The 17,577-nt window shown below is 49.5% G+C and overlaps 8 protein-coding genes across 8 annotated transcripts; 3 read left to right on the forward strand and 5 right to left on the reverse strand.

The window, feature by feature from the left end:
* Positions 1-316: 316 nt before the first annotated feature.
* N7489_009994 (origin of replication complex subunit 5 family protein) lies at positions 317-2,123 on the forward strand (the record flags this gene model as incomplete). The annotated part of the gene is made up of 3 exons (XM_056715743.1): positions 317-469; positions 555-932; positions 999-2,123. The coding sequence occupies 3 exons, from the start codon at positions 317-319 to the stop codon at positions 2,121-2,123; spliced, it is 1,656 nt and encodes a 551-aa protein (XP_056563365.1).
* Positions 2,124-2,658: 535 nt separating this feature from the next.
* On the reverse strand, positions 2,659-4,701 carry N7489_009995 (uncharacterized protein; the record flags this gene model as incomplete). Its single annotated transcript, XM_056715744.1, has 9 exons — positions 2,659-2,870; positions 2,931-3,072; positions 3,148-3,691; positions 3,742-3,779; positions 3,839-3,920; positions 3,976-4,006; positions 4,060-4,318; positions 4,367-4,470; positions 4,671-4,701. The coding sequence occupies 9 exons, from the start codon at positions 4,699-4,701 to the stop codon at positions 2,659-2,661; spliced, it is 1,443 nt and encodes a 480-aa protein (XP_056563366.1).
* Positions 4,702-5,741: 1,040 nt separating this feature from the next.
* N7489_009996 (uncharacterized protein) lies at positions 5,742-6,017 on the reverse strand (the record flags this gene model as incomplete). The annotated part of the gene is made up of 1 exon (XM_056715745.1): positions 5,742-6,017. One exon carries the CDS (start codon positions 6,015-6,017, stop codon positions 5,742-5,744), a length of 276 nt encoding a protein of 91 aa, XP_056563367.1.
* A 313-nt stretch (positions 6,018-6,330) lies between these two features.
* N7489_009997 (plasma-membrane proton-efflux P-type ATPase) lies at positions 6,331-9,447 on the forward strand (the record flags this gene model as incomplete). Its single annotated transcript, XM_056715746.1, has 3 exons — positions 6,331-7,407; positions 7,490-7,720; positions 7,783-9,447. 3 exons carry the CDS (start codon positions 6,331-6,333, stop codon positions 9,445-9,447), a joined length of 2,973 nt encoding a protein of 990 aa, XP_056563368.1.
* A 20-nt stretch (positions 9,448-9,467) lies between these two features.
* N7489_009998 (uncharacterized protein) lies at positions 9,468-9,994 on the forward strand (the record flags this gene model as incomplete). The annotated part of the gene is made up of 2 exons (XM_056715747.1): positions 9,468-9,888; positions 9,951-9,994. The coding sequence occupies 2 exons, from the start codon at positions 9,468-9,470 to the stop codon at positions 9,992-9,994; spliced, it is 465 nt and encodes a 154-aa protein (XP_056563369.1).
* Positions 9,995-11,371: 1,377 nt separating this feature from the next.
* Positions 11,372-12,456, reverse strand: N7489_009999 (uncharacterized protein; the record flags this gene model as incomplete). The annotated part of the gene is made up of 2 exons (XM_056715748.1): positions 11,372-11,835; positions 11,913-12,456. 2 exons carry the CDS (start codon positions 12,454-12,456, stop codon positions 11,372-11,374), a joined length of 1,008 nt encoding a protein of 335 aa, XP_056563370.1.
* A 2,173-nt stretch (positions 12,457-14,629) lies between these two features.
* gprI (putative cAMP receptor (Car4)) lies at positions 14,630-15,947 on the reverse strand (the record flags this gene model as incomplete). Its single annotated transcript, XM_056715749.1, has 4 exons — positions 14,630-14,650; positions 14,719-15,241; positions 15,295-15,359; positions 15,417-15,947. The coding sequence occupies 4 exons, from the start codon at positions 15,945-15,947 to the stop codon at positions 14,630-14,632; spliced, it is 1,140 nt and encodes a 379-aa protein (XP_056563371.1).
* A 937-nt stretch (positions 15,948-16,884) lies between these two features.
* N7489_010001 (uncharacterized protein) lies at positions 16,885-17,500 on the reverse strand (the record flags this gene model as incomplete). The annotated part of the gene is made up of 2 exons (XM_056715750.1): positions 16,885-17,027; positions 17,113-17,500. The coding sequence occupies 2 exons, from the start codon at positions 17,498-17,500 to the stop codon at positions 16,885-16,887; spliced, it is 531 nt and encodes a 176-aa protein (XP_056563372.1).
* Between the last annotated feature and the right edge of the window lie 77 nt (positions 17,501-17,577).

Consider the following 17,577-nt stretch of genomic DNA (forward strand, 5'->3'; position numbering starts at 1 on the left):
TGCAAGGGCTCAGGAGCCTTTATCCATTCATCACCTTGGTTATTTTGCCAGCTTGCTGCTTCTTGAGATTGATGATAGGTGTCATTTGGTCCTTGGGCCAGATCTTCGTCATGCATGACCCTGCACACACTTTTTGCATGTATTTTAGCAATGGAAAGCTGAATTAAGTTTTCATACAATCCTCTCCATCTTTAGCCGTCGTAGATTTCCATATATTCTTGATTTTCGTAATTCCTTCAGTTTCGTCGCCAAATTTGCAGCGCGACGCGTGATCACGTGCGTCCCAAAGGAAGTCGCCCTTCGGAGCTTCAGCGAGATGCCGCAAGTTGCTTTTGTCACCAATTCAGCCTACAAGATCAGAAACAAACCGACTGGCCCGCCCATGCTACCAAAAGAGGTTGCCAGCTCGTTGAGCACACAATGGCCCTGTCGCGGTGTCCAGATACGGCAGCTAGCCAGTCTTTTAGGTGTGAGTTTAATATGTCGACAATAATCCTTGACATTCGCCAATCATCCTCGGAGAAAGTGGCTGACCCCCAGCGCTCTTTGAATAGCCTGCCATTCCTAGTCCTCCAACATTAGTCGTCCATGGCATCTCTGCGACCTGCAAATCGACTATCCTCCGGGCCGTCCTCGCAACTGTCAAAGTGCCGCACGCGATTGTCAGGAGCTCGGAATGTATTACGGGACGGCATCTCCTAACGAAAATCCTATGGAATACACTGGAGGCACTTAGCCAGAAAGAAGAATGGGAGAACTCTGGCAAGGGAAGATGCGAGCAAGTTAGTGGCCTTGCAGTCTTGCTTGAGGAGTGCCTGGCAGCGAGGCCCGTTGACAACCAAGGCAAATTCGTGCTGGTGCTAGATGAGATCGACAGACAAAGAGAGGCACCGAATACTCTACTGTCAGCACTGGCACGGCTAGGCGAGATCGTGAGTCCTGGCTTTGTACGACTTTTACTGGGTGTAGAATGTTGCGGCTAACCGGATGATTCCTAGATTCCGTCTCTTTGTGTTGTTCTGGTCCTCAGCTCGACTCCACGGCCATTGTTCCTTCAAAGCGCAGCGGTCCCGCATGTCAGCTTCCCACCCTATACCCGCAAGGAGGCCATCCACATTATCCTCAGTTTGGATGCGCCAGCCTTGGACGGCTTGCCCGATGAAACCTCCTCGCGAGTATACCCGTACTTTGTCTCTACAGTCTACGACTCATTGGTTGGACCGACAGCAGGTTCCATACCGGACTTCCGGTCCATATGTGACAGATTGTGGCCCCGGTTCGTTGCGCCTGTCGTGAATGGCGAAACGCCCCCAGGCGGAAACACCGAGTGGGACTTCTCGCGACTGCTCGTCAAAAACAGAGCCATCTTCCGACATCAGGGCGAGTCTGCACTAGTGCACCGCATTGTCCCCGACGAGACTCCTGCCAGCGCCAAACGGACCCCGCTTGCGAAAACTGCTATGCCTTCGGCTCTCCCTTCTCTGCCATATTTCTCGACCCTGATCCTCACGTCCGCATATCTGGCCTCGCACACGCCTCAGCGACTGGATACAATCTTCTTCTCCAAATTCTCCTCATCATCTCTTTCAGCCCGGAACAAGCGTGCCCACCACCGCCGGCGTTTGAAAGTCCTCTCCCAAGCCCAGGCAGAAGAGAGACGAGCCGCAAACGACGACCCTTCAACCCCCAACAAGAAAGGAAAGCGAACCAAAACCCGCATCACAAAATCAACTCTCTCCTCTGCCTTCGCAACCTCCTCGGCCACCACATCCGCCATCGGAGGTGGCGCAGGCATCGCTGGTCCATCTACTATTCTCACGGCTCGTCCTTTTCCCCTAGAACGTCTCCTGGCTATCTACCATGCGATTGACCCGAACCCCCCAGCAACCCCACTTCGGGTTGCAGCTGTCGCAGACCGTATCTACGCTGAACTCGCAACGCTGCGACGCCTACGGCTCGTCGTTCCCGCTGCGAGCCATAGTGCTATGGCGACTAGTAGTGGGAATACCACTGCTGATGCGGGAGATAAGTGGTGTGTCAATGTCTCTGGTGACTGGATCGGTGAGTTGGCTAAGGGTATTGGTGTCGAGGTTGGCGAATGGTTGGCTGGTGGTCTGGACTGATTCAGTTCTTCCTGGGGACGAGGGAGTACTACCAGAGCTGACTTGGTCCTTGTACTGGCGTTTTGTCCTTGCATTTGTCAACGGGAGTTCCTGGCTTGGTCATGCATTGCATACTGGTTTTACTTGTAGTTAGGTCAATTATACCCATGTTATCATTTCACTTGAGCATTGCCTATATCCGTATGCAAGTTATATACTTGGACATCGTAGATTGTGGCATAGTCGCAAGGCCCACGACTATCGTGCTATCCCTTGGAGGTAATTCTTTACTGTGTACATAGGAGAGTAGAGTTGTGAGAGATCTTAGGATTCGACGTCGCTAATCCTCCGGTCCACCTACCACACTTGCATGCTTGCAGTAGAAAATAATCATCACATATCATGGGTCCACTTGCTGCCTTCGAACGCCAATGCAGAATAACAACCGAGCTCAAAAACGAATCGCCAAGAAACACCAAAGACCATGCGCAGAGTCCCCATACAAGAGAAATGGAACGCCGAAAACAAACAACCAGCGCCAAACTCCCGCCCACGCCTACCATGTCCACTGCTCAACCACGTCATCCGTGCCGACCAACAAACTCGGTCCATGCGGCCCCCGCCACTCCGGGGTATCGTTCCCGTACTCGAATCGCACGCAGCTAGGTGGTGAGGAGTATTGACGCCCTGTGAGAGGCGAGGAGACCTGGAGTCCGGTCTGAAGAGAGAAGAGCTGGACTTTGCAGTCTTGGGAGGCTAAAGCGAGGCCTATGTTAGCATCAGACAAGCTAAAAATCGGGGTGATTCCGATGTTCAAGAGAAACGTACGACTGGCCAGAAGACCTAGCTCGGTGCTCAGGTCGAAGGTTGGGAACGGGAGTGAGGAGAAATCGGGGAAAGTGAGGTAGGGCTTCGAGGAGTCATGATATTTAAGCGTCGTTGGCGCGAAGCGGAGGTCGTACATTCGTAGCTGAGATGGATGTCAGTTAACACCCGAGGGCCGTGTGGCATAGGAAAGCAAATAAGAGCAGACAGCGTCACGTACCGAGGTAGGACCTGCTGCCACGAGCCGGTATTCGTCCATCTGCTTCATTTCCATCACGGCATCGCTGTGTTGGAGACGTGTGGCACTGCCACCACTGCGAAGATCGTGGAGGAAGATTTTGGAGTTCTTCTGTCCCGCCGCAATCACGTCGGGCGACATCCATTCCACGGCGTGCACGCTCTGGGTGCGCTGGGAGCGTCGTCTGTTGCCCGTCGAAACTGTATTGCCCTTGAATGGCTTCTTCGATAGGCACCAATGACTACTAGTACCCTCCAGGGTGTGGAGGCCTTCTGAAGTTCCTATGGCGAAGTGGGCGGTTGATCCTGTGGGCTGCGCCGCGGAGCACCAGAACGACATTGGGTAGTGGGGTCTGATCCGGATCGGATGCGAGACTGGAAAACTTTGGGTAAGCGCGGTGTCTGGGGATATAGATACATATGGCACCGTACATGTTGGCCAGCGGTAGTTGCCACCTTCGTCGGGTTCTGGGAGGAGATGGGCCGAAAGGAAGCAGTCGCCTTGCGGTCCTTCGTTCATGGTTGCACTGGAGCTGTTAGCAGTGAGACTATTAGATAGCTCTGTATCGAGACGTACAGGAGGTATCCTGAGTGACTCAGAGACATTGATCCTAACTAGAAGGGGTGTTAAACGTGTCTTCAGTGGAACGAAGTGTCGGGACGCATGTGCTCACCCAGTACGGCTCTCTGAATAACACCCTTTCCATAGTGTGATCATAGCTCCACTGTGACTCGTCGATGTCAGGGAAACAGACCCTGCTCTCTGGTTAGTAGTAGTCGACATTCGATTGCGACAAGCCTATCAACTTACGATACAGACGATTCATATCCGCGAGCCGAGCCTTGTTATGCATGTTAGCCACGCATCTGGATCATAAAAGCCAATGAAACTCACCGGCAATCAATGTCCCAGAACGTGGGTTGCGCAAGACATGTCGGATGCTGTAGGAGTTAGGCCATGGCTCGAAACGATGGAGTTCCCCACGGTGCAGTTGGCTGGCCTGAATGCGAGCCTGCTGTTCTTGCCTGGCACGGGAGGATACAATGACTCCGATCTCTCTTTGCAGATTCACCAAAGGGTGCTTCAACGATGCAGCTTTTCGGATTGTCTCTTTATTCTCACGTTGTCTGAATCGTGTCTTGTTTTCACGTTTCTGCGATTGATCAGCAAATGCAATAATACGCAGATCTCTCTTACGTACCATCAGTTCAGACCGCTTTCGTTTCACGGCTTGCTGTGAGTACTGTGCATTAGGAGGTGCAGCATGGTTGGCTTGAATCTTGAAGTACTTCTTCTTCTCCGGGTCTGTGATAGTCAGTATGAGTTGACACAGGAATTAGAGCGTGTGGCGGGGTACTTGGCCACTGCGCGTATATGGCAGTAGTCCAGAGGCCTGCAAGCACAATACAGCTTGTGTGTGACACTGGCACGCAGCAGCACGCGCCTTTACGTACTGCCCTCGCATACCTCCGCAGAAGGGAAGAAACGCATGAAAACAGACATACCATAATAGAACCCTGGGATTTCAGGAGCCATGGTTGCTGATGACACGCTGACACGCGATGTTGGAGATGCAAAAGATAGGGTGAATGCACAAAGTGGGAAATACTCCTATGTTCACGGTATTGAGATGGTCATGGGACTTCTTCCACTTTTCGAGTGTCTAGCACAAACGAGGAACCATAGTGGATTCAAACTTCCTCGAAGACAAACATAAACAATAACAATAACAATAACAAGTCTATCTAGATACCCATATGAGATAAGGGAGATAATCAAGTACACACACGCAGTCATCGCAGATATTGAATCTGCTCAGGTGAAAGGCTCGGGAGGGTGACGTGAGATTAGGTAATATGTCAGATTAACCTTCGGGTGCCTCAGGCCACCACTTTGATATACCTGCCCTAAAAAGAACTACATCTCAACACTAAAGCATCTTCTATTCTGGTTTTTGAGAGGGAATTGGGGAGGTTTTATCCAATTTTACCCGAGCATATGTATGGAGACTATCCCCAAGTAAATCCTGTTCTTGGTTTTCCAGATTCAACGTTGTGCTGAATCAATTGAGGATATCCATGATCGTGCTTTCCAATTGCACCAGAAGATACATACTTGGAAATAGTCCACATATGCAGAATGCAGTCAGTATCTGCCAGTACCATTGACGAATATCAGACTGTGAAAAGCCTTTCTGGCGCTAAGCTGCGAGAAAACCAGTCTGGCTTGAAGACGCGAATCATGCATGACTCAAGCTTTCAATGTTCAGCGGGTTGAAAGAGGTGTTATGGATTGGCTTATCGTAGACTCTCAAAGCTCCGATAAGCATAAGCACCCTGGGCGGAGAGCCAACGATAAGCGTCGTCTTATCGAGACTCTTTCCAGTGCATGATCCTGCTCAGGCAACGCAAGCTATCTAGGTACGATAACCTGCAGCATCCAACACCATAGCCTGGGAGCTCATAATAGGCTCTGCTCAGCTGCAGCATCTTTTCCGACCGTAAAATTGGCCCGTATAATGAGTCCCCATGGACGTAGATACGATGGAGTCTCCCATGCTTGGAAGAAAGAGCCAGTTATTCACAGTAATGGGTCATTCTGTATAATGCCGAGAGACGACAGTGTATACCGAACAAAGCAAAGGCAGGCGTAGGCAGGCGTCTGTAGTGAGAAATGTTCTCGAGGTAGCTGTCGCCTAGTGGTCTCTTCGTTGTCGTCGCCGTCGCCGTCGCCGTCGCCGTCGCCCTTGTTGTGGCCGGGGTCGCGCCTTCATAAACCCCTCGATCCTCGGTCTCTCCAACTTCTTCTTTCTCCTCGCATCCCACAACACCCTTCTCCACATTCATCCACATTATCTTTTTATTCACATCTGCTGAAGCCAGAGCATAAACCGTTTCTTTTCATGTAAGTGTATACCTGAACGGTTGTTCTTTTGTCTTTTGAGCGCCGGTGTCTCGCTGCCTCTGAGTGTCTCGCTCCCAGAGGCAGCGGCGAGACACGACCTCTCAGTGTGCCTTCCTGTTCATGTTTCATCCCATCTTGTCGTATCCATCAATGATGTATCAGCTCACACTTCTTGCATGAAAGTGTGCATTGCATTGTATATGTGCCTTTTTGTTTGACGGTTTGCTGATTTCTTTCAGCGTTTACCGCCGTTCCCCCATCATGGCCAGACCTAAGTCTGACGTGATGGATCAGCGGAACGCACCACTCAGGAGCCATCCGGCAGACAAGCCTTTGACTCAAGATGTCGCCGACAACGAAGGTGACCGTGCCGCTGGTACTCTGCCACGTGGAAGCCTTCTTGAAAGCATGCCACAGGGAAGTTCCCAGGAACAGAACCAGCAGAACGAATCTGTCGGTCTTTCCAACCGACGTGGCCATTCTGAGCTGCCTCCCATCCAGACCAGTAGCCTGGCAGGGGTTATCCCAAACTCCTCGGCTGGCAGCCTGGGTCACTCGAACTCGGATATTACCGCAGCCCGGCCTTTCCTGACCAAGCATATCAACACATCTCTTTCCTTCTCCAACAGATTTTCCATCCTGGGAGAGGAAGAGCTTGACGATGGTCAAGTGCAGCACGACGATTCCCAAGTCCTCAGCGATGAGGAAAAGTATCACAAGTTCCGTGCCAGCCTGAACAATTACCTGGAGGATGATTCTTCCATTGAAGACCATGAACGAAGCGACAGCATGCTAGCCGAACAGCAAGATCAAATTGCACTGTTCCGTTCTAGTTTGCTTGCTGGTGCCAAGGCCCGGGATGATCGTCTCGGCCGTCGACGGGCTCGGGCTCAGGCTCAGGCCCCCATTGACGACGATGCTCAGATTGGTCCCAACGTGGCTTCCGAATCGGAATCGCAAGCTTCCACTATCGTCGAAAACAAAGACAGCGTCGTCCCTGTTCAAGGAAATGGCAAATCTTCCTCTCCTGTCTCGAAGACATTGAACCCCGGCAACCCTTCCAATGAAGAGAGCGAAGAAGATCTGGACCGCCTCATTGCTGAACTGGAGGTCGAAGATGGAAACGAACCTGATGTGGACGAAAATACTATCCGTGCTGACGAAACTCCCGGATACTCTCCTGCTCTGCTGGAGACCAATGTCGACGAGGGCCTGAACGATGACGAGGTGCTCATTCGGCGGAAGAAGTATGGCTGGAATCGCCTGAAGGAACAGAAACAGAACCGCCTCATGAAGTTTCTTTCCTTTCTGATGGGACCGGTCCAGTGGGTGATGGAGGTGAGCAAGACTGTTCATCATTGACCACGATAGCGTGGTTAGAAGATGCAAGTACTGACAATTCTTTTTTTCTCAATTCCAGTTTGCCGCGATCGTAGCCGCCGCCCTGCGCCACTGGTTGGATTTCGGAGTCATGGTTTTCCTGCTCATATTTAACGCCCTGGTTGCATTTTGTCAGGAATACAAGGCCGACAACATTGTCGACAGTCTGAAGAGAACCCTTGCCACGAGAGCTTGTGTGGTTCGCAACGGCAGAATCGTGGACATAGGCACTGAAGAGATTGTGATTGGTGATATCATTCGCGTGACAGATGTGAGTTCACGGCGATTTGAAAAAAAAAGGAAAGAAGATTTTGATGCTAATATTCCGTTCAGGGCACAATCGTTGCAGCAGATGGCAGGCTGATATGTGATGACGACGTCTGCGTTCAAGTTGATCAGTCTGGAATCACAGGAGAATCGCTCGCCGTAGATAAGCACCACGGTGATAAAGTCTTTGCCTCCTCGACAGTCAAACGTGGGACTGCGTTCATGGTTGTGACCGCGACTGGTGACCATACATTTGTGGGGAATGCGGCCGCCCTGGTGAACAAGGCTGGCGCTACCAAAGGCCACTTCACTCGGGTCATGGACTCAATTTCCAATACCCTTCTGATTCTGGTCTTTTTCAATCTTCTGATTATCTGGATCAGCTGCTTCTTTCGCTCAAACCCCGCTGTCAAGATACTTGAGTTCTCGCTCGCAATCACCATTATTGGAGTCCCAGTCGGTCTCCCCGTGGTTGTCACCACAACAATGGCTGTTGGTGCGGCTTGTCTCGCCAAACATCAGGCTATTGTGACAAATCTCCAAGCTATCGAGTCGTTGGCTGGGGCGGGGATGCTCTGTTCAGACAAAACGGGAACACTCACCCAAAACAGACTGACTCTGGAAGCCCCATACTTAACCCCTGGAGTAAATGCGGAAGAGCTGATGGTAACTGCATGTCTTGCGGCTACTCGAAAGAAGGGCGGGCTCGATGCCATTGACAGAGTGTTCATCAAAGGACTTCGCCACTTCAAATCGGCCATATCTCGGATCGCCTCGTACAAGACACTTGATTTCGCGCCGTTCGATCCTGTGTCAAAAAAGGTCGTTGCCTATGTGCAAGCTCCGGATGGCGAGAAGGTCTGTTGTATGAAGGGTGCTCCTATGACCATTCTGAGGACAGTGGAGAACGAGACGCCACTCTGCGAGGCCTTCGTCAAGGAATACGAAGGCAAGGTCAACGAGTTTGCTAACCGAGGATTCCGTGCGATCGGTGTCGCTCGCAAGCGTGACGGACGGCCATGGGAGATTCTGGGAATTGTGCCATGCTTGGATCCCCCACGTCATGACACTGCTAAGACAGTTGCCGAGGCCCAGCGTCTGGGACTCTCTATCAAGATGCTGACGGGGGATGCAGTCGCCATCGCACGCGAAACGGCACGCAGACTCGGACTGGGGACCAACATATACAATGCTGAGCGCCTTGGTGTCACTGGCGCCGGCTCCATGTCCGGTTCGGAAGTGAATGACTTTGTTGAGGGGGCTGACGGCTTCGCAGAAGTCTTCCCCCAGCACAAGTACAATGTGGTTGAGATACTGCAGCAGCGCGGTTATCTGGTGGCAATGACCGGTGATGGTGTGAACGACGCACCTTCCTTGAAGAAGGCGGACACGGGAATCGCGGTGGAGGGCGCAACCGATGCGGCCCGTTCTGCTTCTGACATTGTCTTCTTGGAACCTGGTCTGTCCGCAATAATCGTGGCGATCAAGATCGCTCGGCAGATATTTCACCGCATGTATTCGTACGTGAACTTCCGGATCGCCCTGTCTCTTCACCTCGAGATGTTCCTCGGACTGTGGATCTTGATCAAGGATGAGACTCTCGACGTGCGCCTGCTTCTCATTCTCGCTGTCTTTGCCGACATTGCGACCTTGACTATTGCCTATGACAAGGCGACTTATTCTCACTCCCCTGTCAAATGGAACATGCGCAAGCTCTGGGGGAAGCATTAGTTCTAGGGGTCATTCTTGCAATGGGTACCTGGCTGACGTTGGCCACCATGCTGGTGCAAGGTGAAGAGGGAGGTGTGATCGAAGGCAAGGGTTCGCGAGACGAGGTCCTCTTCCTGGAGATTGCTCTGACGCAGAGCTGGTTGATTCTGATCACTCGCATGGATAGATCTGAACCGATCTTTCAGCGAAACAATCGCCCATCTTTTGCCCTTACCGTTGCCGTGCTTTGTGTCAATGTTGCCGCAACATTGATAGCCAAATTCGGTGTCTTCGGTGAAGCCATGTCCTGGGTAACCGTTGCCCGGGTGTGGGTTATTTCCTTCGGGTGGACAGCTTTGTGCCTCCTAGCTTATCTCGGAATGCATGACTCGCCAATTTTCAACAACATTGTGCATTGCGGAAGACCTCCGAAGGACAAAAAGCGCTCGCGGGAAGACTTAGGTAAGTTAGCAGAAACTCCATTCTTCCTCACATCTTTGGTACGGGTCACTAACCGGTCACAGGTCTGAATATGCAGCGAATGGCCACACAGCATGAGCGGTGTTAGTGGTTTGAAACCGACTCGTACTGCAGTCAATGGTGATGAAAGATGATGAACTGATGATGATCAATGGGGATGTCTGTGATGGGTGAATTTCAATGATTTTATCATGCCGAGGAGAATTGAGAGAGGGGCGATGTCTTGTTTCACGGGGCGACCACTTGGTCCTGCCCGTCTCGTTCTATTATTATCGGACGCTGAACTGTGATTAACAGACCTTAATTTTTACCAGATTATCTTGAATCCTCTCCTGCTATTGTATATCCTTTGCTAAAAGAGCCTTTGGATACAGTATCAATTTTGGACTGGTTATTGTGGTACCCGAATACCTCGACCGAAGAAAGACTGGACAATCATCTTTGAAAACTTCGGCACCTTGGACAATCGTGTATTCATCACCGCCTTGCTAGGCAACGCGAGTCGCGAGGGCGACGCGTGTACGCGCATCAATTGTCGCGCATCAATTGTCGCGTCAATAGACGCGTGGATCGGACGAGGACATTGACGCGAGTATACCAGGCAACCGCGTACATTTGCGAGACTTGAATCAAAATCCGATTCAGCCTTCTTTGCAAGATGCTTTCATGCGAATGTAACTCGATTTCTTCTCCGCACATGGAAGACCTATGCCTTTATAACCGGCATGCAGTCTCGCCAAACTACGCCCGTTTACCTCCATGTACATAATGCATGTCCCCATAAATGGACGCACAGGCTGAAGCACAACTGCCCTAGAAGCCTGGAGTGCACGGACTATGCGTGGGCTAAGTGCCTGAACTCTCGGAGGTTGCAGTATTGCAACTTTCCCAGAACATTCGCACCTTGCCCTAAAGGACCTGCTAAGGTGAAGACCATCTCTATTCAGTATGTCAGCCTGCAAGCTAGCTGTGGTTACTGATATTCAGATGGAATTCTGAGCTCTGCAAAGTCAACTCCAGACATATAGGCATGCGACTTACACCATGAAGAACTTGTTAACGACCAGCAGTGACTATTCGTTGAGAGAGATACTACAACCAATTCACTTTCTGTCTGTTGCCGCAAAGGCCTACTCATGTTTCCAAGTGGGCGGTTGTGTTCTAAATGTCTTGATGGGAATGGTCAGAATCGTGGTCGTTTGGTCTTGGCTACTAAATGTACTGTCCCTTCCCGTCCACATCGGAGTTAGGGCTACAAGAGTCTCCCTCTCCATATGAATACATCTTCAAGATCTACACTGTATAAGCCTACAAATACCCCGCTCTTTCACTCGCTCTTCAACCTGAATTCGAATAATTTACACGAAACAGGGCAAGATTTATAATCTCACTTTGGAAAAGGGTGAAATAAATACTAGTACATGAGTATGCTCGCTGTCCTAAATACTCCACACATACAAAGCCACTAACCTGCCTTCTCGGCAGCATCAGCAAGCCGGACCCCCGATTCCACAGTGGGCAAGCCACAATTACCCTCTCCCTCCGCAATCCGCCCCCTCTGGCTTTGAGGTTGAAAACCATTCATCGAGCCCTCTCCCCCGACATAGATGTCCTTGGCTTCTTCGTCAGCCTCCCTCTCGAAGCGCTTCTGTCGGCGGTACATCCGCCAGAAGACAAGAGTGCCGTGTATCTGGGCTGCAGAGAACGCTATATGCAGGAGCGGCGTGACAACCTTGAAGGCAAGACGCCACCGGTCCCATGTACTTCCAAACAGCCACATTGTCACAACCGTCTCGGTGGCTGTCCCCAATGCGGTTGTAAAGCAGGAGACGAGGAAGATTCTGCTGAGGAGGTGGTGCCGGCTGGGAAAGATACGGTAGAGAATTATAGCGACGTGGGGGAACAACTCGAACACAGTATCGAAGGCACCTATGCTCCAATTTTATTAGTTTTCTTTTTCTTTTTCTTTTCCCCTTTTGCTGCAGGCCAGAGCATAATATTCTTACCCCAGACAGTACAAAGGACAAACTCGATATAGGCATCAGGTTCGCGTAATGGGCGCAGACTAATCGCTATGGCCGCTTGGCCAATGAAAATGGTCCCTATGTGGTGCATCACGGCCACGGGGGACAGCTTCACCCGGTAGATCAGCTCAAAAATGTATATGCCAATCAGCATTTGCGCCACAATAATCAGGATGTCTCCCAGTGTCACCATTGAGCCTTTGACGAAGGGCGTGTTGAATGACGGCCCTTTGCAGAAAGCGACACTGACAAACGGGTATGCGGCAACAATCAGAATGATTAACTTGGTGACACCGGCAATGTGGTGATTCACGAAGCCACGGCGGTTTAGCTCGCTCATATTCGTATAGATGGAGCCATACAGACGGCGAATGAGAAACCCTTCAAGGATGTAGAATCGAGCAATGAAGAATATAACCAGTACAATAGAAATGATCAAGGCTGAAAATGGGGCCAAGTCAGAGATTGGACCGAGTTCTTTCATACCCAGAGGTATTGGACGAGGGTGTCGTGTGCTGAGCTCCATCGTTGCGTGTTTGACAAGTGAGTGAATTTAGAATGAAGTCAGGAAGTGATAGAGACAAAAGATGGTGCTTAGAAACAAAGAATGAAAAGGGAAGCTTGCGATACGCGTTATTCGAAGCACGCGTGAGGCTGTCAACTGTGGTGGGAAAGTTGTGAAAGATAATTGGGAAGGAGTTGCAGCGAGGCTCCGGGGGTAGGGTAACAGGCTTAGCCCCCGTGTGTACCTGATAGTAGACCCCACAAACCCCATAAAAGCTGCACCGCCTAGGCAGAACCGCCACGACCTCGGGAGTTGTCAACCTACCTAGGTAGGAACTTAATGTTTCACTAACTCTACGGTAGACTCCACACGGAGTATATGAAGTTACACCATGTTCACTGGACCTGGCCTTGGCAACTAATTCTTGTCTTGGATGAAATAAACTCTGTACATTATTGGTAGCTGAGGGACTAAATGGAAAAGGCCCAGGTTTTCTGTCTCAAACAATGGGAGACTTAAAACGTGAAATGAATGGAAAACATTAGTTAAGCCTCGAGCCAAGCTTTGCATGACCGGCTACAAAAGCTTAATTAGTGGGGACATAAAATATGCACGCTGATTGGCTGTGTTCTCCTTCCATTTCCCTAACTGGTATTAGTTACTATACTTCACCTGTCTAGGCAACAGAGTAAAGAACAGGGTTGTCTGTTTAGCCGAGCACATATAATACTACTATATTTATAGGGTATGTGTGGTTGTGGATAGACAGGGGAAATTAAGTTGCCTGGGAATTTTCAGAGTTTCCGGGGGAAAGTCAATTGACAATTAAAGTCCAAAACTAACATCCGGTTCCCAACTACTAATATTCTACGTAAATTTACTCCTTGCATAGATGAGTCTCTTATTCTAGCTACACGCAGCACCACTAGGGCCAGGGCGGGGGTGGATATCTGTGGCAGTCTAATAAAAACGTCCTGAAAAGAATACCTCAGAAGACAATATACTACCAAAAAATATTAAGACAACGGCCAACTATTCTTGCATAATATTTCCGAGCTCGCTCTTATCCCAAAGAGCAACCCATATCTCAGATTCACAAATCAGGAAGAGTATCGACAATACTATCTCTGAATCTACCATTTCCCCATCTCAGTACTACCCAAAGGTGACGTAGGAGATTTATAGAACCTTCTTCCATAGTTGTCTTCCATGCCCAATGCAAACCATATGGAAGTCTTAGTCTTCTTCGCTAGGTCTTCGGAAATTAAACCACAGTTCGTGAATCGGGCCCTCCGTAGTAACAGAAAACACCATGTGTGATGAATTATCAGACAAGGAGGTCTGTATTGGGTCATCACTGGTTGCAGAACTTTCTTGGCTCTTCGATTCCAAATTCAGCATGTATTTCAGCTCTAAAAGATTATGAAGAATCCGAAGAGCTGATGAGCCGCGAGCTGCAGCTTGATTTTATGCCTGGTAGAGATTTCCGCCAGTTGCATCGGACTATGCTTCCACTATGATAACGGGGACGCTAGGGCCTAGGGAGTGACATGTGGATGGCTAATGAGGCTAGCGGTATCTTGCTAGTCTAACAAAAGGCTGCGAGCGGCGGTGCGGCCCATCCTGGCTCGAAGTCATTGACCGAACTCCCATCCGACAAACCGACACATATATCCGGGCGTAGGTCTTTCAGTCTAATACAGGAGTAACTGTTGCCGAGAGGCCTGTCTTCACTGCACGTGAGGATTGAGATAGATAAAGGTTTTCATTAGCAGTAGTGCCCTGTGTATGGCTGTATGACTGAGCCCGTTCTCGTGGAATGGTAGCTTGGGGGTTGTGAACTGGAGGTTTCAGGTCTCCACGCCAGTCTTATTTAGAGATTAGCATATGAAATAGTTCAATTTGGCGTTCGGTCAGAAGGGTGATAACTTGCCTCGATTACGCACAGTATGAAGCTCACTATCCCTCAACTCATTAATCGATGCATGGAATGCTTCCACCCATTCGGCTTCTCTCTCTAGACACGAGAATACGAAAGTGATTGAGCACAGATCAATCATTGTGGTAACCATGATAATCTATCCCGAGATTCCAATTGATCGAATAAAATGAGTCACATATCAGCACAGAATTCTATTTTATAAGATATCTAGGGTATCATTTTGAATATGTAGAACGAAGGATGGGATTCACGTCACCCGCGACCATTTCTAACCTATAATTACAGTGAAGTCAGCAGATACTCCATCGTGGTGATTGTAACATAGAAAAAGACCATCTTACCTGCCTAAGAGCCATTCTCCTCTCCGAAGCTCGCCTCTTCCACCCTTTCATTCCGATAGTTATGAAAATAACCCCATTCCAAAACCCACGCAGAGACCCCAACGTACTCACAGCAAGCAGAAGCGAGTGTGTTCCATGCTTACGATGCACGAATTCCGAGATACGGTTAATGGTAGGTGCAATCCACGTTGCCAACATCGCAAGAAAGAAAAGCGATGGCATGATCACGTATTGTCTCAGCGAGACACGTCTCTGCTGCGGAGTTTGATAAATTGTCGGGGCCCTTCCAGGTGGGTATGGACGCTGCATGGTATTCTGTTCAGTGGTATTGCTTGTTATAGTAGATTCTGGGGTGAAAGCTGGTTTTCTCCTGGAATTCGCTTCGACGGTCGTGACACTGCTGGCGGAATTGCCAGAGGTCAGAGCGATATGGTCGTCATCGCTTAGTTTGAACTCGTCGCGGACTCGGGTTATCTCGATACCGATGAGACAATATAGTATCAGGACGATGACTATTATCAGCCTGTTGTGTAACTATTAGAAGAGTAGTTGAGCAGGCGAATGCAGTATACGTACCATACGGGTGCATAGTAGAATATTATTCGGAGGATCATCCAACTGCGGGCTATTGAGCACCATATCTATAGGAGGTTAGTTAGCCTATAGGCATCAGTTTTAAGACGATCAAGAATACTCACAGTCTCGTCACCATATATAGGACCTTTCTCACGGCCACGGATGAAGAGGAAGACAAAGGCAGGGATAAACGAGAGGGTAGAAATAACACCGATATATTTGAGTTCAAGCTTGCGTAAAGATTGGGTATCAAAATGATGGAAGACAACCAGGTATGTATCCAAGGCCATTGCAAATGTCCAGAGCACGTCAGCTACTGGGAACCTATTTTTTTCCCTTGTTAGCTCTACATTGCGGACAACATCGCTTTGGCAATATCCAATACCAATAACATACATTTGAAGAGCAAAGCCTTGGAATTGACATAACGATGAAGTATCTCCAGCTGCGGGTCCACTAGTGGATATCATGGTAGCGACAGAGTCGAAGAGATTATAGAAGGAATTGAAGAATATTATACGATGTATAGGACTCCGGAAGTGCCGAGAAAGAGAAAAGGCGCCGATTATCGTGAATGAGCCTAGAATAGAGAGAACTGAAGAGACTCGCCCTGCAATGGCGATCCCCTTGAGCTCCTCAGGAGAGTGAGACATAGCTCAGACCATAACGAGATAGATACAAGAATTGCCAACTCCCGTCTATTTGAGTAAATCAGGACAAAAGATAAAGTTAGCGATATCACGTTGTGTCGATGAGTATTCTTTGGCCCGAATGACGTGATTTTGCATATTAAAGTCTTGCAGCGAGGCTCCCAGCGAGTGAATCGATGAATTATATTGGGTGTCAGAGGATTAACTGTCATATGCAAAATCTATATAGCAAAATTACGCTATCCCAGGAGCTTCTGGTCCTAAACAGGCTCATCGCTCTGGATAATGACGAAGTTGTATGTCTAGAACAATGTGATAGCTCAGATCAGCCAATCATGGTCGTATCATACAAGGATCAAGCAATGTTGCGCCATATAAATGAGCCAATGGTCTAAAATGTGCCTGGATTTAATCAGACGCTCTTACCGCGAGTCTGGGTGTCTACCTTGAGTAGTTCGTAATAGTTCGCAGTAGTGCGCACAATAAACGCATAGAGCCCTAAGAATATATTCGCTCAGATCATCAAATCTTATTTTAGCTATCGACAGAGGCTGTGCCACTGTTATCGCACATATATTGAACCACAAACCAGAATTGCGTCGGCTGATGCCGAAATGTGTGACTGTTTCCCCTTTTTTTCGTCGGATCGGGACCCACGAAGATCCCCGAACGCTTTTCGATCGAACTCATCTCATTAACCGTTCCATACCCACAATTTCTACTGCAATGTCCACTGAATATAGAGTGACGGTGGTGAACTCCAGCATTCTGTGCTCTGGATATTATATTTGGTTCTATAGCTTGATCCATTGACTTTCTGTTCTCTACTGCGCACCTTTATGAGGGATTTATTATGCACGATCGAAGTTGCATTAAATGATCGATGAATTAGATTATGTACGATCTCGAGTCCACAACGTTGAAACAATATAGAATGAACTTAGAGGGCAGCGCCGACCAAAAGGAGAGCACCAGAGGCGATCATGGCGTTGAATCCGGGGACCAGGGAGCCGGCACCGTTGGACTCGGAGTCAGACTCAGACTCGGAGCTAGTCTCAGACTCAGACTCAGAGTCGGAGGAGCCTGTACAGTTCACAGTTAGTATTCGTAGTTTCCCATAATTTCCCATAAATGACTGGAAGAAACTAGAGATTCGAGAGCAACGTACCCTTCTTAGAGCCGGAGCTGGAGCTGGAGCTGGAGCTGGAGCTACCTTCGCACTCGCCTTCGAGGCTCTGGAAGCGCTCCATAAAGCCCTTGAGCGAGCTCACAGCGTCGGCGAGCTCGCTGGTTTCACACTTGTCTTGGATACAAGAGCTCAGCTTGGTGGCATCGTCCTGGTAGTCGGAAGCGGAACCGCTCATGCCACAGACGCAAGTAACATCAGCGGAATCAGGGCTACCGCACTTGTCTTCGAGACCGGCGGAGCTGTAGAAGGTGTCGAGACAGGTCTTGATGCAGGAGGGCACGTCACCGACGACGTCGTTCCAGGTCTTGAGGTCGGCGGCGACGGCGGCGGAGGCCAGAGACAGGACAGCGAGGGAGGAGAAACGCATGATGATGCAGGAGGGGGTATATATGAATAAGAGTATTAAAGCGGTGGCCGTGGAGGCTGTGGTATAAAGGCTTGCAG

Source organism: Penicillium chrysogenum (genome assembly GCF_028827035.1).
Source record: "Penicillium chrysogenum strain IBT 35668 chromosome Unknown utg000005l_segment0_segment0, whole genome shotgun sequence".
Classification (NCBI taxonomy): Eukaryota; Fungi; Ascomycota; class Eurotiomycetes; order Eurotiales; family Aspergillaceae; genus Penicillium; species Penicillium chrysogenum.